This window comes from Salarias fasciatus, chromosome 16, assembly GCF_902148845.1.
Source record: "Salarias fasciatus chromosome 16, fSalaFa1.1, whole genome shotgun sequence".
NCBI lineage: Eukaryota > Metazoa > Chordata > Actinopteri > Blenniiformes > Blenniidae > Salarias > Salarias fasciatus.
In genome coordinates, this window is record NC_043760.1 from 22,172,650 (window position 1) to 22,196,439 (window position 23,790).

The window sequence follows — 23,790 nt, forward strand, 5'->3', positions numbered from 1 at the left end:
GCAGGAAGTGGGGCCGGAGAGGAGGCGTCGCGGTGGCTCTATGCAGATGAGGGAAGGTGCGGCGACTTTTCTTGTGGGGGAGTTTCGGAGCAGTCCGACCACGCTCGGAACCTTTTTCACCTTGGAGTGCAGAAACTCAGAAACTCTCCACGTGAGCAGAGCAGCTGCAGACAGTTAACAGGCTCTGCGTGGAAAACTAAACAATGCATGGGGAAAAAAGAAATCCTTACTTGCTGTTTGAGAATCTTTATCTGCTCCCTCTTTTTCCGTCTCTCCTCAGCAGCGATTAATGCTGGGAAACACAGGCAAATTACCACTGAAACACAGTATTTAGTATTAGAGGAGCGTTTGATGGGAGAGCGGCCGTTTACCTTGCCGTTTCCTCGCCTCCTTGGCCGCTTGCGCCATGGCCTGCTTCTCTAGTTTTCTCATCATTTTGATCTGAGCTGCCTGTCGAGCTATTTCTGCAACATGATGAAATATAAAAAATGAAACATGAAATCGCCGGCCCCGCTGAGTTCAAAACCTTAATGAAAAACTGACCGACAGTTATTTCCCAAATCCCTTCAAAATGACCTCCAGAGGAGAGAAAGAAAAAAAAAAAAAAAGTGACGAGCTTAGATCCTTTTGAGAACTGCAAAAGTGGTCCGACTACAAGAACGAGAACAAAAGAGCAAAGTGAGTCAAACGCCACACGGGCCTCGACACGCGGCGTTTTTCTCAACTAGATCACATCCTTCCAGATCAGGGCAGTGATGTGCAGCCGTGCGGCTGTCCCTGCAAGGTGCTATTGGGAAAAACAAATCGAAATGTGTCGCAAAATGCAGGAGCAGGAGCTCAGATTCTTTTTTCCCAGTGTTCATCGGATATCCTTTTTCAAAAAAGCAGGGTTTATATTGAGTAAAACATGTGGCTCAGACCTCCATATGAGGAGGTTTTTATCGGCCATATGTGTCAATATGATTCATACATCGGAAATACCACTGAAACTTCCCCCTGATGATAAACTGACCTTGAGCCTCCAGTTTACGCAACAACTTGGCGTCGCTGACGTCTGGGAAGCTTTTTTCGCCGACGTTCAGAGGATGGGATTTCCACTGTCTGATCCCGCGGCCGTCGCCCGGCGGCTGGGGCTCGAACTTGGAGCGGCGACTGCGCCTCCCGTCCATGGCGATGATGATGGGGACAATCTCGTCCTCGGGCAGCAGAAACCATCGCATTCCCTTGGAGAGTTGGTGTAAATAGAAAGATGAAAACAAACATACTTTACTCAGTTGCTGCGTAGGCGTGACAGTTTGTTTTTATTGCCACGTATATTCAATAGGAGTTTCATCAGTCAGAAGCTGCAGTAAACACAGTATTGAATTTGCAATAATAAGTTTGTTCTTACATTCTAAAGTTAATTCCAGAATAAAACATCATAAGGAGGGTGCGCTGGATACAATAGAAAATCTTTCCTGTTAGGAAAGCACAAAGTTTTTACCTCTGATCCTTCTCTGGCTTCGTAGAAGTCACCAACTTTAATTTTTGTGCTAAAGCTGAAGTTATCCCGGGAGATTTCTGTTATCCCATTCCTGACTAAGTACTGCAGACAAGAGAAGAGTGCACACTAATTAAAGCATAGGTGGGGACCTTAAGCCAAATTAAATAATCAACCGCCAAACAGAAAATACGCCATGTTTCACTAATGCAATTACGATACGCAATCAACGAAAGCTTTAAGTTTACTTTTTCAGAAAATGAGATATACCTTCATTACGTCAGGATACTGACGCAGCTTCTTCCCACATGGAGCAAAGTAAGCCACCTCCCCCTGCAGACGACCTGCCACAGTCCTGATCCGAGTCTCCCGCCGCCACCTGCACCGAGACATTTAAAACTAAATATAATGGATTGATCGCAGTGGGTTGCCATGTCATTTTTTTTTTTTTTTTTAGCCATCTGCTGTCATCAGATTCCTCAACAATCATGATTCAAGCGGGGCAAGCCCTCCGCCCCCCTCAGGAGCGCCGCTGGGGAGCAGCTGTGGTTGTCCTAGACGAGGGGCAGAGGTTGAAATAAAGCCTCGTGGCCTCCGTCTCCGGCGGAGCTGGTGATAAAAAACATCCCTTAAAGATGAAAGGCTGCTCTCCTTCAAGGTTGCGGGCAGAGAGCTGTTAATGCTGCATGTCTGTGTTGAGGCTGGATGCAGTTAACCCCTCGCGTTGAACTGCTGGGGCCCATTTAATTTCCTTCCCACAATGATCTACTACTCATGAGCTGCCGTGAAAAAAATGTTTGGTGGTAAACCTGCGTCCAGCGAGTGATCAACGTGTGCTGCTGCTGTTAGATCGCAAAAGTGTTTTTTCTTTTTTACAAAAGGTACAACAGAAGAAGTTCAGAAGCATGATTCCTGCTTTTCATGACTTTTTTTTTTTAGATTAACATAGTCATAACTAATGTGTGACTGCTGTTTTTGTAAATTATAGGTACCTATTTTTTTATCATATTTAAAGTGGGCGAACATGACGTATCTACAGCAGGAAAGAGAAAAAAAAAAGCTTCACTACAGGTGTTGTTTAAGGAAAGGTCACTTTTCAGCCATTCAAGAGCTGGCATTTCACTCCAACTCCAGCAAACAGTGAAAACAAAGGGCTTGTGCTCAAACTGTCGATCCTGAACGTGAAAAAGTACAGGGACCAACGGAGTTCTCACCCAAAATCAAGAGGCAATCGCAGAACTCGCTCATCCGTCACCCTTCTTCTCTTCCCTGACCCTAGAAGAAAAAAAAAAAAAAAAAAAAAAAAAGGAAATGGCTCATTTCACCTCTGGTTTGACCTCAGAAAATTCACAATCCCGTATGTTCTCAGGAATTATCAGACAAAAGATATGAGAGACATTCATATTCCTGCCAATACAAAACCTACCAAAAGGCATATTTGGCGTCTTTGAGGATAATAAGCTCACACATCCAGTACATGAGCATCAATAATAGAGAAACAATATTAAGATGTTTGATAGAAATTAGTAAATATAGGTCGAAAACCTCCAACAGTTTTGAGAACTGTGGAAAAAGTGATTTTTTTTTCCCCTCAACACTTTCTTTCTGATAAAAAAAAACTGAATTTGATGATATAAAGCCAAAATATATTTTTATTATGTGGACTAAATGGAACAAGTAAAACACATTTCTCTGCCATCCCAAGTCATTATCCATGTCTATCAGTCTTAAAACAGTCTCTCTGAGTCATCACATAAAGCATCTGGCTGGGTGATGAAAGTGAAAGCCAGCATCACCAGTTACCACGTTAGCAACATCATCGTCTTCTAATTGAAAAAATAAAAAGAAGTCCCACCATGATGACTGTGAGAATGAGCTGACTTCACTGTCAGAGCAAATAAAGCAACAAAAAAAAAAAAAAAAAAGACAATCCTGGAGCTTGTATATAGAGAACATGAAAACAGACACACTACCTGGCACCGGAGCAAAGCTGTAGGACGGGGTGTGTTTACTCCACGTTGTGGTGCTGGTAGTGGGGGTCTCTAGACCACTGTGCAAACTGGGAGTCTTGGGAATCTGCAGGTTGAGCAGGGAGCAGTTGGCCGAGAGTTCCGAGGAAGAGGACGACTTGGGAGCAGACGTGACTTCAGCTCCTTTCGGAGGAGTCCTGTCTGCGTCGCTGTCGGCCTCCGCCTCCATGCACTCCTTGACGTTGTCCTCGGAGCCATCGGAGTCGCTCTCCAGATTGCTCTCCAGCTCTGCAGGGGATTCCAGCGTGCCGCAGAGGGACAAAAAAAGCCGAATTAGACCTTGATAATCGTTCCTGCCAGTAATCTCCAGAAGAAACAGTATCTTTCACGATTTCCATTAGCAATAATGTGTCGCCAATGACATCTTTATTAAATTAAAAGCTTCGGTTAATCTAACCTGAAATGCTACTGCCGGAGTCCTCGTCTTCGATATCATCTTCATCGTCGTCATCGTCATCATTATCGTCTCCTAAGGAGTCATCGGAGTCTTTGCTGCTGTGGACGTCAGACTCACTGCCTCTGGCCAGCAGCGAGTTGCTTTTAACGGGGGTCTTTCTCATGTTCACAGTCTTGGGGGTCTTCATCTTTCTCGACCTGGGAGCGGGCCCCGACGAGGCCGACGATTTGTGCGGGAATGAAGGGGCGCCCGACAGATGCCTGCCGCCGATGCTCAGGTTCATGGGCGTCGGGTACGGGGGGCTGGAAGCTGCCAACAGCGGCTTGCTGTTGGGGGTGCCGCTCTGGCGCTGGGGCTTGGTGATGAGCGCTAAAGGCGCATCCTGAACCGCGCCACTGATTGCTCCGTTGGAGTGGAGGGTCAGGAACAGGTTACTGTCGCCGCTGATTGAGAGAGGAAGAACAAAAAAAAAAAAAAAAAAAACTGTTTAATGTGTCTGATGAATATTTAGGTGGCATAAACAATAAAGAAGTAGATTATGGCTTTCATACCAGCTTTGGTTCTTTGGTCGCGGAGGGAACGTCTGCTTCACAGAATCCTTGGGATGGAGGGGCTTCATGAATAAAAATGCAAAAATAAAAGGAAAACAAAGAAACGAGGAAGTCATTACACAAACTGTCACTCACATTACATTACTGTGGGCTGTAAATGAAGAATTTAAGGTGTGATAAGTGACAGGGACAATGAAGAACAGGCTCAGGCTTGTCAACAACAATGGAGAAAAACAGGCTGCTGTGGAGAAATATTTTCAAATTGTTTGGCTTTGTGCCATCGTGAGACGTTAGCTGTCATCTTGCATTTGGTGCTATTGTCATAGTCTGGCAATCAAAAGCCTGCATTTAATGTACAACCATCATACGAATTATAACCCTCTTGTTACCGATTGCTATATTTTGCCTCCCTTCTCAGAAGAGTGACAATAACCGAGTCCTGTGAAAGAGGCCAATTTCTCTCTCTTGATAACAAACATCCCCGAGCATAACGGAGCTAATTGCTTGTCAGTTTTGTGAAGTATTCCCAATAGAGCTAAACACATTGTCACTTCTAGTCATGTAGTGGTCAGATGCTCATTAGGACAAATGAAAGCCCTGATAATGATGTATGATCGTTCGTTCTCTGCTGTGAAAGGACACTGGTTTTTCTTTTTGGCTTTGTTTTTAATTTCACGTCTAAAACAATGATTGACGCCAAACTGCAAAAAAAACATGAAAAAAAGGAACGAAATTACAGAATAAAACAAACTTGGGGGGCTTTAATGCAGTCGTGCCTTCCATCTATTTTACTTAGAAGCAACAAAAAAACAAACAAAAAAAGCAATGTGTATCTGTTGGAAAGTAGCATTGTAATTTAAAAAAAAAAAAAAAACAACATCCATCTTATATACTGCTTAATCTACTCGACGTTCCCTGGAGATGATTCCAACTGTTTATGCCTTTAGCAAGATGGGTAATTTAACCATCAATCAACCTCAAATGCAGATTTTGACTGTAGCGGGAAACTAGAGAACTCGGAGAAAACTCATGCATGCACAGGGAGAACATGCACGCTCCACACTGAAAGGCCCAGGCCGACTCTCACTCTGAGGCCAGAGGAGTCGGCGCTGCACCACTCCGCTGCCTGAAATCACAACATCCACAGCTCACCTGTTTGGATTTGAAAACCCCGTCCAGGAGGCTTCCTCTGCTTTCCTCGACAGGTTGAACAAGCCGGCTACAGGGCATCAGAAACGTCTGGCTCGAGGGCTTTTTGGAGGGTAACTGAGCCGGCGGTTTGGGTAAAGCCGGCAGGGAAAAGGGGTTGATTGAACCCAAAGCTGAAGGTTTGGGAGAGGACGACGAGGGGACGGATTTCTTGGGGGAGCAGAGAGCGAGAGGCTGAGAGGAGGGAGAGAACGAGCTGTGCTTTGGCGAGGACAGTGAAGGTACGTGCTTGGTTGAATCTGAGGAGGACACATGTTTGGATGAGGTGGAGAAGGAGACCGGATTGGGTGAGGACCTGGAGGGGAGAGGACAAGCGTCTCTGAGGGGCTGAGCATGGCTGCTGCTGACTGCCAGCCCCGTGGTCTGGATCACACTTATGTGCGGCTTGTTCTCCTCCTTCGAGATCCTGGGGCTCTGGAGGAACAGCGACGTGGACGGAGGCAGGCCGGCGGGACGAGAGCAGGTCTGGACGTGATAAGTGGAAGGAACGCCGTCACGACGACGGTCTGGAGCCGCGTTTCTGTCGGCGGCGCAAGGTCTCTTCTTTTTACTCTGGTTTTGTGTCAGCCGCTGAGTAGGAGGATGAGGAAAACAGAGAGAAGACAGAATGTCATGTCAGCTCCTGCTGGGAAAGCCTCACAGTGGCAGCTTTGTCAGCTAGCACATACATCCAGTTTGCCACCCACCAGTGAATCTGCTTTTGACAAACCAACTAACAATTACTGAACGGAGACGAGTTCAAGACTTTTCTACTTATTTGTCACATTTAAAAAAAAGAAAGAAAGGAAAAAAGAAATTCACTTCTCAAAAAAGTTTCATCTCTTTAATTTGTCTTTGATTCAGCAGTATGCCTGCAGTTGTTAGACAAAAAAAAAAGCTAAACAACCTGTGTGTCGCCGCGTGGAGTGAAACTCTGAAAGGCTTTAAACATGCAAATTTTTAATGCCTCAACAGAAAACAGGAATAGAGCAAAAAAATGACACTTGTGCCAAACATTAGCTGGACGGAAAATGTATTTTTTGCAACTGAACAATATCTATAAATGGAAATTCAAAACGGACTAGAAATAGTGCATAACATTCATTAACAGTGTCCTTTACGCATACTCAGTGTCTATTATGAGCAATATTTAGTGCTTTGATATGCATCAGGGAAAAATATGGCAATATACTGGAAAATAATAATTTGGAGAGATTTAATATAATTATTAAATGTGGGAAAGCCTCTTTATCTTTAATTAATGATAAATTAGTTCCAATACTACAACTTTTACTGGTTGTTTGTGTTCATCTATAAACTATAACAAATCTAAAATACAACACGGAGCACTCACTTTGGCTTTCCCTTTGACGGCACTCTCTTTCTCAGAGTCGGAGTCTTCACTGTCGCTGCTCTCCTCCTCCTCCTCATCATCATCTTCTTCTTCTTCCTCCATGTTGTCACTGCTGCTTTCCCCGCCGTCAGTGGAGCTCTCCGTCAGGGACCCCGATTGGCTGCCGCTCATGCTGGACGTCTCCGCTTGTCTTTTGTGGGGTTTCTTAATGAAAACAAAATTGTGAAATTGCACAATTACACCGGGCAGGACAAAAAAAAAAAAAGATGTGATTGACTTTTAACGGAGCGGCGCAATTAGTGAACTTGGCAAAATATTAACCTTCTCCTTGGTTCTCTGATTGGTCTTCAGGCGTAGGTGGCCCGGCTCACGGCTGCTCTTTTGACTCCGGCTGCCGTCGGCTTGAGTTTGCTCTTTATTCACCTTCGCTGGAAATAAACTGGCGCTCATGACGGCGTTCGCGGCGGAATTGGATGCACTCCTGCCATTTACCGCTCCGTTCACACCTACACAGATTGACATTGTGCATTTCTTTAAATGGCCACCCTTTAGACCAATCAATAAAAGTCAAACACAGCCCACACTAATGACAAAAACGAATTACACGGAGGTATAATTTGCTATCTCAGAAGCATTTTAAAAGTAAATCCATGCGCGGACATCGCAAGAACGTCTCCGAATGAGGATCATCATCATTATAGAACAAGGCCATAAAAATATGATGGAATTATTGTTAAAAAAAAAAAAAAAAAGAACATTTAAGGGCACATTTTCCTTTACCTGAGGCGTGTGATTGTAAATCAGCTGCATTGTGTCTTTTCAAGCTGGATACGAACGCAGGGTGCAACCCGAGAAGAGGAGGAAAGAAGGCTGCTGCTCCTCTGGTGTGTGCTTCAGACGGACGCCACCAATCTGCAGAGGAACGCCACGCTTCACAGTCAGACGGCATTTCATGCATCCATTTAGAGCCTGATTAGTTAGTAGGAAAAAAAAACTTTAAATTATAGCCATATTTCCAAACTTAAAATGTAGATTCTTTGAAACACAGCAAAAGAAAAGCTGGATATTTCTGAGAGTAACTTCTGTCTAAAACATCCAAAAAAACTTAACGTTCATTATCTTAATATTACAGATCAACTACACAATTATCCAGTTTTACAGTATATGTCTGAAGTCACATCATCAGAGTTTGAAAGATTCGGCTCAACCATCGGCTTTCTCACCAGGAAATGCGGCGAACTGCGAGTGAGCAGCCATGGCGGACAAACCCAGACTTCCCAGGCCTCCGAACTCCGAGCGGCCCGAACCGGATGTGTAGAGGCCAAACGCTGGATGACCGGCCAGGCTAAAGCCGTTGGAGGTGCCAGATAAATTGACACGTTCGTCTCTGGTCATCTGCGGCAAATTACCTGGAGAACAAAGAATACTGAGAATTTAGTTTCTTGAAATTTAGCGAAGCTATTTTTCTTTCTACCTTTTTCTTCAGGAATTTGGGTCATTTTGTTATATATTTAAACAATATTAAATAAACCAGTTCTTCAGGAGTCTGATAAAGTTTCAGTTTTGGCTTTTTGTGTGCTGCACGTCTACTGTCACGATAAAATTACAAAGATTTCGCTGAACCGTTTCTTAGACACCAGAACGGGATCCGACACTTGCTCTAACGCCGTTTAATACAGTCTGAGGTGGCGCATTAAAAGGAAGCCTCTGATATAAGCTCGCAGAGTGAGAGCAGTTAGGCAGCCTGCAAAAGTATGAAAGCATGAGTGTAATTCTGTTCAAAGGAGCGCTGCTATCAGTGGGCATGTGATATCCCTTCCCCCCCCCCCACCCCCTACTTTCCCACAGGGGGATAAGAAATCTTTGAAAGAACTCAATTTACTTGATACTCATAACAGCGATGTGACTACAGAGGTGCCAATGTGCTTTCAGCATTTAGCGTTCGGTCCAAAATAAATTATCTGGGAAATTTCAGCGCACGTTTGATGTGAGGAATGAAAATGAATAATTTATGAGAACGTCTCTGTGTTCCTCATTGTGACAGCATGACAAAAAAAAAAAAAAAAAAAAAAAAAAAAAACACTACTTTTGGGGCATCTTATCGTGAAAAGGGAAAAAAAAAAATTACAAAGCATGGTATGTAAATGTGCACGTTATTTTGTGGTCAGGGGTAATCTGACAGCTTATGCATCACCGCAGCTCGATGCATAATGACTCCGGCCACAATTAGTATTCAGAGAAAACAGGGGATGTTGGTGGCTGCATGCACAGTGTGTGGCTGACAGACATGTCAAATCACACAAGATAAACTGGAGCTAAAGGTTGTCAAAAGAAATCCGCAAGGGCATACAAAGCCCTTTAATTGTTGGCATTTATTAATTCAACAGCCTTTTCATTCCTATCAAAACTGTCAGTGCCATGGTACGACTGCAGGAAGGTGTCTTCAACTTTTTATTGTGTTATAAAAAATTAATCTCGGCGTTTTCACAAGATGTAGCTGGACTGTTCCTTTAACGGTGTTTCTCCATTACGCAGCTCTAGCACTATACGACTTGGATACCTCTGATCAAACAGAACGATTCGCACATTTAAATAGTTAAACTAGAGCTTGATTCCTATTCTTCCAGTTAAGTCTAATGAGCTCATGAAGTGTTTGCGTACCACAGGCGGCGAGATGAGAGCTCATGTCAGGACTGTGGACTGGACTAAACTTGGCGGTGAGAGTTTGAGGAGGAGCCGGGGAGGAGCTGGTTGAAGAGGAGGCCACGTGAAGGGAGGACGGGGCCGGCGACGGGGACGGGGACTCCTGCCGCTCTCCAGACTCCATGTCTGTCAAACACAACTCAATCAGCACTCAAAGGATACACCAAAGGAAATTATTAAAGAAAAAAAAATTCAGAATGGTGAACACTGCACAGTACATGCTTAATATCAACAATAACCATCAGCATCATGATTTTTATTTATTTTAACTTTATTCATTTTCTGAGGGAATTCTGGCTGAATAGAGATCAAAAGCAGTACATTGTAAAGAAAAAAAAAATACTAAAATTGCATTCCATAAAATACCAGTTCAAAATAATATAAATGATTTATATTAGTCTGACACTTTATTTGCAAATAAAATGCATTGCAATACAAAGTGGAGCTATTTCTAGTTTAACATAAATTCAGTTGTTTATTACTTTTTCTCTTCTGGAAAAGGCTGCATAACCCCTCTATATTACCATGAAGCCAAATGCTGACAAAACATGAACAAATACATAAAGAATTAAATCAATTGGCATTTTCCCAGGTTGGCTTTACATCAGCGAAAGTGTTTCGTTATGGCTTTTCATGACATATACTAATCCAATTGACCATGAAAGCATTTTACCGTCCCCTGTGACCACTGGAATGACCTCAACAAGGTCTCGGGCCCCAGGCTGAGAACCATTACCATAAACAAAACACAAAAGTTCTTTGAGTGACTGCTTTTGTTAAAAAGTAGCACCGTTTTCTGCATCAAACTGAATTTTCACAACAGAAATTGTCAAACGTATGGTATAGTGCGACATGAAGACACACAACATGCATGCTGATCCAAAGCAGAAATAGCATGCACTCATCAGACACTCACACACGGACATTAATCACTCTGGCTGTGAGAAATCACTCACATCAAAAGGTCTCTGCAGCTCTCTAATGTAAAACCGGTGCCAAGGAAACTGCAACCGCTCAGTGAGGACCTCACAAGTGCAATCTGCACCCTTAAAAATACACAATTCTTCATTGAAAACTTCTACATTAGGTCAATGCAAAAACGCAAATAAGAGAAATAATAGTCTCAGCTATTTTCTCTGAGGACTCTGAGAATCCTTGTTATTTTCTCTATCATCCATCATCAGCTAACACGGGACTCTCATTATCAGTAGCATGTTTTCTGGATTTTCTATACAAACTAATTGTAGCACCTGTGTTTCGCAGCCTGCCTTTTGTTAAGGCATTTTACACTGCACCAACAATTTCTAGATCTCCCTGGTGATTCTCCTCTGCACAAGCAAACAGGCGCATCTGATTAATTTGAGGAGACAAAGCCACCCTCTGAATATCAAGCATCATCCCTCACCGGGAACCGCACTGATGAGACATAAATGACACGAGAGCTGCAGCCATGCTTCGCTTGGAAGGACCCCGTGTCCTGCTGAGGCCCGAGTTTCGGACAGAACAAAAGGTGTTTTAGATCAGAAAAGGCAGATTTTTAAAAAAGAAAAAAAAAAAAAAAGAAAGAAATTGAGGACAGGCTATATTTTACTTCACTTTTTGCACTGAGATGTGTACGATGCTCATAAAATCGGTATAATTTAAATTAAAGAGACGTTTCGCACACTAATTCTGTTCACATTTTAAGGCTAGGCTAAAGAGCAAAAAGTGTGTATCAACAAAACGTGAATGAGGACAGTATGAATGTGTTTCAGATCGACTTCAACAAATCCCAATGTGGGAGAAGTTACAAAGTAAAGCTGGTCCAATACAAAGTATGACGGTGTGTGTGAGAAAATGTGAAAGGCTTTAAAGTATTTCATGCTTAAATGCATAAGATTCTGATTCTTGTTTGCTTTAATGTATTTCTTTCATTTCTCTGTTAATCTTTGAGGTATTTATTTTCTTTCTGAAGCACTGTGCCTCGTGTCTGAAAGGTGTTATATAAAATAAATTTGACCTGCCTATACCGTACATGTTTGTTTCACAGCCTTGATGGGCATTTTTTCTGATGCGTGACTAAACTGACATATTTAGCAGCGCCGTCGCGTTGATTCCATGTGTCATGTAACCTTTCCTTTAAGAATCTTAACAGTCTGGTTTATATTACGTCCATGTCATAGGCTTCAGTAACCAATGACATAAAAAAAAAAACAAAAACAAAAAACTAATTAGTAACAAAAAGAAAAGAAAAGGCAAAAAACAACATATGATTTCATACTTAATAAAAAGCAAAGAGAGAGCCAGTACAGCGAGGGGGAGGTTTTATAGTGCACCTCGTACTAAAATTGATTTGATGGACGTATCCACATCATCCTCGTCTAATGTACCATGAGTGTGAGCGGCGAAAGATGCATCACACTAAAACCAGCAGGGTAACAGTCATATGAAGGCTCATATACCACAAATGAGTCAGGCTGAATCACAGTCACGTTTGTGTATAAGAGCTCACAAACACGACTTCGCTTGTAAAATATCTAACAGGCAAATCATGAGTTTGTCATCAGAATGGGGTACTAATGAAACAAAGCAAAAAAAACCCAACAATCATTTAAATGTACGCTGCTACAGCTATTCACATAAAAACCAACAGTAAAATCTACAAAGTGGTGTGAGGATGAAGTATCGCAAACATCCAAATCCCACCTCTGACTGTTTCTGATGCTTTCTGCATTTCTTTTTTAATTTAGGACTTTCCTTCAGTGGTGAGTAAACTAAGGATAAGTTAAGTGTTTATCAAGTGAGTGGGAAAACATACTGTGTTGAATATTCTTTACTCAAGGTCTCGTGTGTACAGAACATATCTCAGCGTGTCGTGGGGCACCGGGCAGATGGAGGGGAAATCCGTAGCTCCATTACTGCCAGTCCATCGCGGGGCAGGCTCACACCAACAGACTTATTTTAGTGTCTCCGAGTGCAGACAGACTCGTCAAACTCCAAACAGAAAGAGCCCCAGGAACAAACAGAGCAGCTCCCCGCTGCGAAGAGGCAGAGCCGACCGGCTCCGCTGACATGTTGCCGTGGATACACAAAACTGTCAAGAGAAAAATGATACTGTTGGCTTCAAAGCGGAGCTCGTCCAGCCAGGGCTTTAAAATGAAGTCTGCATTTAATTATTCTTTTTGCATATTTTATTTTCACTCTCATCTACCATCTACTTAGACCAACACTTTTCTTTTTTTTTTGCTCTCCCAATGTTATTTGTTGTTAATTAGCAGTTACACTTTGCTAAATATGTGGCTCAAAAATTAAACTATGCACAGTTATGAAGAAAATTCCAGCCTCATCATCTGTCTCAGAAACACTTTGGAATCATGCAGGAGTTCCAGTTGAGCAGCATGAGCTTGCATTTAAGTAGTTGTTGACCCCCCACCCCCCCAATAATTTCACAGTGTACTGTCCCACTCAATACTTTGTGCTATTTCTTCCTTTGAAGAGCAGCTGACATTTATCATCAAGATATAAGAATAGACTGAACATCATCTGACTCCTGACAGTCAGAAAGTCAGTATATTTCCCAAAATGTCAAACCGATCGTTCAATTCGATAGCTGTGTCTTGCAGAGTGATGAGCTGTGCCTCTCGCCCGGTGCTGCTTTGTTTTGGGGGGCACACCCAAGCGTCTCATCTCCCTCCTTGTTCATGTTGTGTTTTAACAAATAACAGATGGCTGATGCTAACAACGATAATCCGCTAACAGAGTCATCAGCATGGATCAGCACTATTCTGACTGCACACGGTGTCTTCGCGGCTAATGGAAGGTGCACGCACAACTGAGAGAAAAGAGGCAATATATCACCTTAACACTGTTTACTCAGACAGAGAGCTGAATTACTCAAAAGGTCCTCCATTTGTTCTCTATAAATCTTGGATGACAGGGAAGCGATGAAAATAAAGCCTATGCAAATAAAACTGGAAAATCATGGGTCCTCACGTCTCTCTGTATTAGCGATGCATTGCTGGTAAGCTGCTAATTAGCATTACATTGCGACGTTACGGCCACCTCCTCGTACTTCTAACATCTCCTTGATTGATTCCGTACACGGCTGCTTGGCTGTCTAACAGTCTGCTGTATCCCCCAATCTCACAAAGCACCACTGGTGTCCATCATCTTACTTAACACAATTAAATCCTTCTGCAGCCGTGAAAAAAAAAAAAAAAAAAAAAAAAAAGGAAAAAAAAACACCAATGCCATTCATTTCTGACCTCTGTGATTTTCTGGATGAGAGGAATTAAGTGGATGTAAAAAAGCAGAGTGGCTGAAACCACCTCTGCGTTTGACAGCAGAAAAGCGAATTTAAAAAAAAAAAAGGAAAAAAGCTATCCACTCCCCCACTTGTCACTCTCTTTGAGGTCAGTTGACAGACAAGCTGAAATGAAGTCAATTAGATGTGAAGCTTTTCTTTATGCCCCCCATTTCTGTGTACACACTAAAAAGATGAGCAGGGCAAAGCTTCTACGGTCAGGCGATGGCAGAAAATAAGAGTGCGAGGGGTCCCCACAGCGAGTCCACCGCTACACCCACAGTGGAGATGAAATTTCATTCTCCTACTATTTCAATCACTTCTTCATTCTGCCCATGTCTTCTGAAGACAAGTTATGGCTCCGGGCGTTCACTCCCACTCTACCAGGAAAGTGATGAAGTGTTGTATCTGACCGATACCAGATACCGAAGGGAACTTCAGACGGGCCCGCATCAGGGAGAAACTACAGTATCACACAACATTACTCACAGTCAAGCAGAGGGCTGTGTTCAAGGCCAGCTGTTGCCTCCCGTGTTTGATGGTGGAAGGGTGAGGGAAATTAATGCACTTTCTGAAACATTTTGTGGACGACACTGAATCATTTGTAAGCTGGGTCTGGCGCTCGGTGTGGAGTTTGATCAGCGGCAGTGATTGTAGATCGTGAGTAATTAATTGTGTTTAAGCAAACAAATGCAAGCCCCAAAATTATAATGGCTTCAGTTTTTCCTGCAGACACACAGGAGTGTACGGCTAAATTTATGATTGTTTCACCAAAGTACCTCTGCATAGCTGTTTATCTAGCTGCTTCCAAACTTAAAGCAATTTATAAGTACCCAGCAATCTTTGCACACGGGAACAGACTGTCCTTTCAACTGATGGTGCTCAAGTGCATTAAGTATGCTGTCATTAGAGAGGAGCTGTGCTGAGTGATTAAAACGAAAAACATGGCATTGCTACACAATCAATACTCTGCACTAAGAGCTGCTTTATTATTCATCTCAGGTTTGCTCTTTTCAGCGAGGGCCCCTTATTTTATGACCGTGCTGGGAGTCAAAAAGAAACCATGTGCTCTCCAGACGTTCTGTTCACAAGTAATGGGGCAAGACTGGTTGTCATCAAGGATGAAAAGCTCATCCGAGGCGATTGGATGCAAGTTGTGAATAAGGAGTCCATGGAGGGAATTATCCTCAACTCTGATTGCTGGGTTTGGGTAGCAGATGACAATACAGTGTTGGTTACATTGAAAAGATTCCGGGATCCTCTGCGAGACGAGAACAGCTGTCCCACGATTGCACTGAATGTAATCCATATGCCCTGCTGTTACTAAGCACCATTACCCATCATCTAATCCCTGATTTCTCCTGTCTCAGCCATCATCTTTCATGCATCGGTGTAATCATATCTTTTACCTACTGTGCACGCATACATGCATGAACTGTGTCCAGCAGGGAGACACACCTGTGCCTAGATCATTGGCTACTTCAGCTGAAGGGAAACGCTTGGAAATACAAAGTACAGGCAATCCACTCACATCTTTGTAGACTTTTATCTTTTAGAGATCATAAGATCAAAATCATTTCTGTTTTTTTTTTTTTTTTTATCACATTCATCAAATCAATCATGCAAAATTCCATCATAAAATCATTGGCAGCAATTTCGCTCTGGTTAATGTAGGAGGCCTCGGTCGGAGAAGTGTTTCAGAGGGTACATTTGTCCTTCACAGCAGCGTTACAAGAGTGTGTGTGTGTGTGTGTGTGTATCAGTTTCACGATCTGGGGGTGGAACGAGGAGCCTGGAAACAGGAGTCCCACATGTTCTACACAGTCTGACATCCATCATGAGCATGTTCCCTGAGCTCCTGCCTACTGCTGCCCCATCATCAGCAAGCACCGGCAATAAAGTGTGTGGCTGTGCCTGCAGTTTTTAATTAGACACATACAGAGAAGAAGAAAGCGGAGGAGTGGGGGGGTGCATCGAGAGGGGGGAAAAGCACAAGTAATTTCATGCATCTTCCAATCAAATGCTATTAATCTTTTGTTGTTAGCTTAGAAAATGCCATTCTTGATTTCTTTTTACATTGTTAATGCATTGCCACAGCAGCATATTACTCAGCAGTAAGCCAGTGTGATCATAAATTAACCCAACTGTAAAAATGAGTTATAGTATACTTGTTAACTGCCACCTTGTAGGATGTAAAGAGCTTTCCTTCATCGGAATGACGGAAAATAAAGACAACAGTTTCACACACGTCGTCATTACAATGTTAGAATGTCCACTATATAATAACTACTTTATTGCATATGTTTAAGAGAAGTCTGTGTTAATCAAAACGTATTTCATAAAATTTTGTGAACTAAATCACCTTTTAAATCGAGTTGCACGGTTAAAGACCGACTCAAAATCTTGAAGAAATGTAGCTTCTGATTGTGTCAAGTTCAACTGTAAAGCACTGGGAAAGGTGTGCATTTGCATATAAACAAGGTTTAAAAAAAAAAAAAAAAAAAAAAAAGACAGCTTGAATATAAATCAAGCACAATCACCTGACAGGACACACAGTTCTAAATTACACATGAGAGTGAAAAGCAGATACTGGAGTTATTTATCATTCTACATCGTTGGATAACGCTCAGTAGAGCAAAGGAAATCTAATATAGATTGCACTGAAACAAAAATCCCCATGACATTATGATTATTGTATATTTATGTGTAAAGCAAACAAATGTGAGGAGTAGATCTGGTCGATTATACCACTGGGTGACATCTAATCAATCAAATACGCGGGTGGTTGTGTGAGTGGGAGGTGTGGTGTCGTCTGATGATGGGGTCAAACTGAAGACCATGCAGACACACGGTCCAAGGCTCTGTCACTTTTGAAGGCTCGACATGACAATGTCGCTTAGCCGTTTCTTGAGGCGATCAAGGAAATGACATTCATGTATGAGAGAACTGGCAAAGGTTTTAACCCATTAAACCCCAACTGTCAATGTCCGAGATGAAATAAAAGGCAGATGGGATCAAGGTAAACATCGCCGTCCTGGCACTCTCATTCCCGTCTCTCCTCCCTCTCCAAGGAGCGCCAACATAAATCACATGGCAACCATAATGGGAAGAGGGACTGCAGTGTGCCAAATGAAGCTATAAAACAGATCCTGAGTGTCCCTTTCAAGGCATTAGCGACACAGCGTCCATATGTCCACTGCTTTATCGAAGCAGACCGGGCTGCACACATTCAGACAAACATCTGTGCATTGTGTGCACGTTCTCAATCTTCAAAATTAAGGTCACACATACATTTGATGACCAGAAACTGTCACCTTGAAATCTGGCACAATTATCTTAAAATTAGATACATTCCAGCTGTTTGGATAGGAATACATCTTTCCCGTTTTCCCCGGAGCTTGGGCTTCAGTCTACCGATGGAAAGACAGGAAGGGATTTCAGCAGCAGTCACTGTGATCATACTCCCATAAGTGTTACGGCACAGGCTGGGCTCTCTGATTTCTCTTTTCCTCTGTATTCGTCAGTGAGTGTGGCCTCTTTGTGGGATTCTGATTACACTCACCCGCATCTCATCGCCACTTGTAGTTAGGGTCCAGACAGACAACCACTCATCATCAGTTCATTGTCTCAGTACTTCAGTGTGTGCCCAACAGATTAAGAATCTGCTAAAAGCTTAGGACGAGAGCTTTTAAAGCTTTGTAGCTTGCCGGTGTTTTTCCTTATATCTGGAAACCACTCCACCGTGCTCTCCCTACCTGCTCCTGCCAGATAATGCTTTTATTTACTTTTCTCATTGCTTTTGCTCCAGCCAGATGTGCATGTTTGTTAATGTAAAGCACTCTGAATTGCATGGTTGCTGAAATGTGTTATACAAATAAAACTGCCTTGCCTCGTTACCCCGGCAGCCTGGAGTCCATTCAACAAAAATCTTGTGGGATTTTCTCTGCAAAGCAGCCTTGTCTCATTCAAGCATGTCAAACCATCTCAAACAAAAGCTCCTGCAAACCACATCATACTGGAATAGCTTTAGATTACTGCGAAAACACAATCTCAATGGAATGCAAGAAAGAAAAACACGGACTTGAATGTTGGCAGGTGAGAAGACACTGTGTGGAGTTTGCATGTTCTCCCTGTGAGTGCTCCAGTGACAACCTGCCCATGTTGTAACCTGCCTTCCAGTCCTCTGTGACCTTGAGAAGGTGCATTCAGCGACGTGCATCTGATCAGATTGACACTGAAACTTAAGGTGCAACACAGAAACTGTGCAGCGATGATGACTCTCCTCAAGTCACTTGATTTTTGTTTGTCTTGGGCAGACAGCTGCCAAACTTAAAACTATTTTATTATAGGATTATGTCTATAACCCCTGAAGTAAGGGCCGATGCTGATATAGTGTTATGGCAATCTGGGGGAGTAGGGATTGACTTAAACCAAACATCCATTTTCATGCTATATAGTAAGACTTGCAGTCTTAGTCTTTTTTTTAATAGTCTGTCAACGGTTTGTGCATTACAGGATGCACCTGTAGACAAGCTGTCACTTGGCTGATTGCTTTTTCATGCAGCCATTTGGAAACCATTAGAAACAATGAACTCCTCAGAGTGAACAATTCAGGAAAGTTGTCTCCCATCGCACATGTTTTGTCTTTTCCTTTTTTTTTTTGGAAGCTAATCCGCTGAAAGAAAATAAATTGAACAGGGACTGATTTGAGACTAAATGTAATTTAATTGGGGGCCAGTCAGAACACTGACCTCGGGAAACATGAATATGTAGGTATTGAGAAGACATTCGGTTTGTACATTTAGACTTTTTTGGTTTTTTTACATCTACACAGTGTAGTTTTCAAGTTATGAAATATACAGCACACAATGCTTACATGATATTTCCTAATGCAAACATGAGAAATAAAAGATATCAATTACTTTCAACAAGTATAATAAACTTTTTTTTTTTCAAACCAACAATACTGAGTGCAAATATTCACATGAATACCTCTGAAAATGTCAGATTAGAGTTATCTACCCTCAAGTAAACAACACTGACTCAGAGTGGTAAAACATTCAACATTGGACTGAAGTCCAAAAATGGATCAGAATAGATTATTTCTACACTTAAATAAAGCGATGCACTTTAATTCCTGAAAGCTCTGTCAATTCTTCATGTTGCTCTCAAAAGAAAACAAGGTTTTCTGCGCGAAGGCGCACAAGAGCAACAGACAGGCGGTCCCTGTTGACACTCTGCTTCTGCTTCTTAGCCATTAAATCAAAGGTTATCACAGACCGGGGTGTTCGAGGAAAATATCAGTTCTAGCCAATAAGGCTGGCTGCTCACAGTCCTTTGTCCTTGGCACTGGGATGTGACCGGGATTCAACACCACCATTTCAGCAAAGTGATAAGGAAAGGGTCTAAAATTAAATAGGACATTTCATTATTTTAAATATGCTAATTCTTGAGGGATAAAACACAGGACAATGACTTTGAGAGCAGGGAAAAAAAAAAACAGGGCTTAGTTTTATTGTGCTCAAAAACACCTGAAAATTCATTGGAGAGTTAAAACTGAGCACAGTACATGCAGCTGTGGCTTCAATAGATTTGCGAGAGTCACTTGGGATACCCAGACTATTTTTATTTTGATGAATGTGCAGGGAAAATAACTAATTTCCTGTCTGCCTCTGAGCCATCTTCACAAGAGGAGCTACTTGTCTTCTGCTAAATTAATATCTCCATCACTGCTGCTGACAATGTCCATCTTGTCATGCAAACAGGATCCATTATGGCGTTAACACTCAAAAGTGGTACACTGTTAAATCATTCCATAACAAAAGATGCTATGCATTTGATTCAAGGGTACAGTCACTCGTGAGACTGTGTCCTTATAGAGGATACTACTCCAAATGGTTACAAGCAGAATTTCACTCAAAACTAAAGTCAAAAGTGGTGCCAAGGTTGTAAAGAAAAGGAGGGATAATGGGAGCAATTTTACACATATAGAAGCAAGCTATAACTGCACTCAGCAGACACTTAAAGGAACATACTTCTGAAAAACGTAGCATCACTTCAGCTCCACAAGAGCAAGTTCAAGGACACAACTTACAGAGTCATATGACCACAGCAGGGCTGGAACATGAAACCCTACTGTACGACATTTTGGCCAGTCTACCACAGAGGAGTTATTCCACGCACCCAAAAGAGCAGTTTATCACTACAGATCTTGTATTTAATCCTGAAGAATATGCAAGTATCAAGTAAATACAACCTGGCAACAAAAAGGCATTGAGGTCACACTTCCTTCAAATGCAGTTAAAATTGTGAACTCTAATTGTAGCATGTGCAAAAGTTTGGCCACCCTGCGTATTGTAAAACACTCAGTGCTTCATTAGGGCCGGACCGGCTTGTTAGGAGTTATAAGAGAGTTTGAGTTTCCATTAGCTGACAATTCCTAATGACAATCCTCAAAAAAAGGAACAGCCATGGGGTCCTCTACGCAAGTGACAGATGATCTGAAACGAAGCTAATTGCCACCTACAAAACAGTGGAAGAGATATAAAAGGAAAGCAGAGCACCCCCAGCGTGCAATTCCCACTGTCAGAGAGGAGGAAATGCAGATGTCACGACAAGATCTTGAGAATCTTCAGATGAAAATGTTCTTACTGGTGCAGAAAGGCTAATCAGTCAGAAAATTATTGAAAAAAATAACCTGAAACAGGGTTTAGGAATAGTAGTAGTAGTACTATCATATCATTGTGTAGTTTTTATGTATCAAAGTTATCAAAGAGACTGTGTACTTGACTACGTCACACAAAAAAAAAATTACACAGGTCAAGTTTATTTGAAGATGTAGTCCTGTTATAAGCAAGTTAGTAACAAATTCAAGAAATAAATGATCAAAGACACTTTGCTTCTGGATTATTAAATGACTTGCAAAGTGAGATAAAGAAGCCAGGACTTTTTCGGTCTTTCTTAAAACTTGACTTTACCTTGTACCAGTAAAGCAGACAGTCTGTGCCATGCTGCTTTATGAACAGCCTTATTTGTGGACAACTTTACAGAGAATCCACTGAAGACATGCACAAATCTTTACCCTTATCTGTCCAGAGCTAATTTGTAAAGCCGGTAACTGGGGAACGCTTATTCTAATCAGACCCATGCAAAGCCTGAAGTCTGAGTTTGCTACAAACACAGTAACTTTATCTATTATTAGTTTAATTTCTGTCAGAAATGTCTTTAAAACATCTAAATATTTCACCCTATTTGGGGGGAAAAAAACATCATCTTGCTGTCTGCAGCACTTGTTTGTTAATCTGGTAGTTTTTTTTAAAATGGTAGTTTTTAGCCCACATTAGAAGAGAAATTCTAGAAGATATTTTTAAAGAACAAAATTAGCATTATATACATACGTAGAAGGGGGGGAGAAAAAAAAGACAGAACTGACAGAGCTCCAGTGTGTGAATCAAGACTGGCACTGCAATCTGAAAGCTGTGAGGCTGCACGATGCGTCATGGCCTTAAAAGGCGTTGGGTTAAGGTTCGTGGCATTAGCAGCCAGCAGCGGTACTTAAAGTGAGCACATGACATTCAAAAATTCATTTTTTATACATCCCAATGTGGAGCACACCGTAATGCACTCAGGAGGATAAAATGGAATAGAAATAAGCAACTGATGCCCCAAATTACCACAAACTTGATGGATAGTTCAACACCCAACCCTTTCTTTCTTCGTGTTGTGGAAAATATTTACCAACATCGCTGACAGATCAAAAAGCCTCACGATATCAAAAAGAATTGGATTTGATTTTAATTGAATATCAATGCAAACGTGGAGTTACAAACAAAACCATTCGGAACAAACAGCACAATATTCGAATGAATAAAGATCAATGCAATCCGTAAATGGCATTTTAATAATAAATCAGAATCTGCAGGAGGGAGACAATGCCTTTTTTCCCCCCTAAATATGCCACTCGGATCCAAAAATGTCCTCCTGAATATTCAGGCTACATGAATACAATATTCATTTTACTGCAGGAAGACAGACAATGCATAACAATGAGATCCGCTAATGAAATCAACCATCAAGCTGAAATACATACATATTAAACTGGTGTCTCAATGTCATTTGCTTTTTGCATCGTTTGTTCATTTTCCTCATTTTTCCCCAGGTTCAGTCAATATTTTATCCTGACTTGTTTACAGCCACGAACAATGAGCTCGTATCACAGCTTTATTCTGCGCCTCCGTTATCAGTGTAATGAGAAGAGCCATTACCAAATTAATGTCATTTGCATAAACAATATAATCATTACAAACATTTCCACTTTAGCAAATTATATATTTTGAGTCAAACCATGTTAATGAAAACCACTTGCAAAATTAATGTAATGCAGCATGTCTGTACTCGGGAGGAATCCCTCCCATTAAGCGTGTTGTTCAACTCTCCAGGATCTCAGTTGATATTTTTGTTTGTTAATTGAAGCCGTGGGCTATAAGTTTAAAGAAAAAAACCGGGGGATAATTAAATAAAACTACAAGATGCAAGCGATTGTATCTTAAAATACAGCCGGCTGCAGGTCTGTAGAGTAAAGGTGAAAGAAGCAACTGGCTCAAATTAAATCAATTCCATTACATCTGAAACCATGTTGGCGTATGTGTTGTTTCATATGTGCGAGTCCAATTTCCAGTTTGTTTGTCCTGCTGTGATTCAGCGATGACAAGGCGTGTTTGTTCACCTCCTCATTACACGCAGACAAGCCCGTTCGGTAATTACACCTGCAATTTCTCTGTGAAAACAATTGACATTTAAATCCTTCTCCACTCGCCTTGTAAACAATGAAAGTGAGATAACTGATGGCGTGCTCGGGGATCTCTGTGAGCGACAGAAGGTCACCGCCCGCCAGCGGAGCCGATAGGAGAAAATGCGTTGATGCTCCCTGGCTGCCATTTTTCTTCCCTGACAAAGACTCCATCTGCCACCGAGCCATTTGCAGCCTCCGAGTTAGAATATCAATGATTCCCTCCCATTCTACGACTCAGCATTCACCTTGACGTCACCTCTGAGCCCGTCTCGAGCGCTGACACCACAGATCCTCTCCGTGCAGGCCCAGGAAGGTGCCAGCAAAAACTCTCATCCGGCTAAGTGGTATTTATGCCGCTCGAGAACCGTCGCCGTTTTATTAGCACTGATAATATTTGAGTGTCTGGAGGTCGATCTATTGATGGACACATTTCGGCTCCACTTTTGAACAGTACGGAGAGATAAGGTCAGTTTCCAAATCAAGCGCACCGAGCGTGACACGGTGGCACAGATGTTGACGGTGGAAGGCGTTATCTGAGACACTCTGCAGGATACTTCTTCATGATGTTGGTGATGAAGGCTGATAGTCTGTCATCCAATAAACACTACGAGCCGAGACTGAAGGAACAGCAGACGTCGCCAACTCTGGAAGAATCGGTTTCACGGCAGTCTTTAAACATACTTCCTTCAGTGAAGCTTCAGCCAAATGTTCTGCTTTAAATGTAAATATATTGTATAATCAGCTGTGCGATTGGGAACCGATTTCATGCATCCATCACAGATTACATTAGAGTTGCTCCATAAGGATCAATCACAACAGCTAAAGCAATTGATCTCAGATGAAAACTGAAAGAGCGTTTGTGTCTGTAAATTCAGCACTGATAATATTTCCTCTATAACTTAGCACGATGCTAAAAAATTCCCAACAGTAGAGACGTACATGAGGCATGCACAGCAAGCCCAGCAGCTGACTGGAGAACGTAACGGTGAGGAAATCAAGAAAATGTGGCGAGAA

At 42.1% G+C, this 23,790-nt stretch overlaps 1 protein-coding gene across 1 annotated transcript in view; it reads right to left on the reverse strand.

Annotated features, from left to right (window-relative positions):
* LOC115402691 (bromodomain adjacent to zinc finger domain protein 2B-like) overlaps positions 1-23,790 on the reverse strand; it is a 37,222-nt gene that overhangs the window by 10,384 nt on the left and 3,048 nt on the right. Inside the window, 15 exon segments of the mRNA XM_030111217.1 lie at positions 231-292; positions 372-464; positions 1,013-1,223; positions 1,484-1,585; positions 1,751-1,859; positions 2,695-2,755; positions 3,454-3,738; positions 3,908-4,350; positions 4,459-4,520; positions 5,611-6,237; positions 7,001-7,204; positions 7,322-7,512; positions 7,778-7,912; positions 8,224-8,409; positions 9,662-9,829. Coding sequence (XP_029967077.1) covers positions 231-292; positions 372-464; positions 1,013-1,223; positions 1,484-1,585; positions 1,751-1,859; positions 2,695-2,755; positions 3,454-3,738; positions 3,908-4,350; positions 4,459-4,520; positions 5,611-6,237; positions 7,001-7,204; positions 7,322-7,512; positions 7,778-7,912; positions 8,224-8,409; positions 9,662-9,829 — 2,939 coding nt within the window.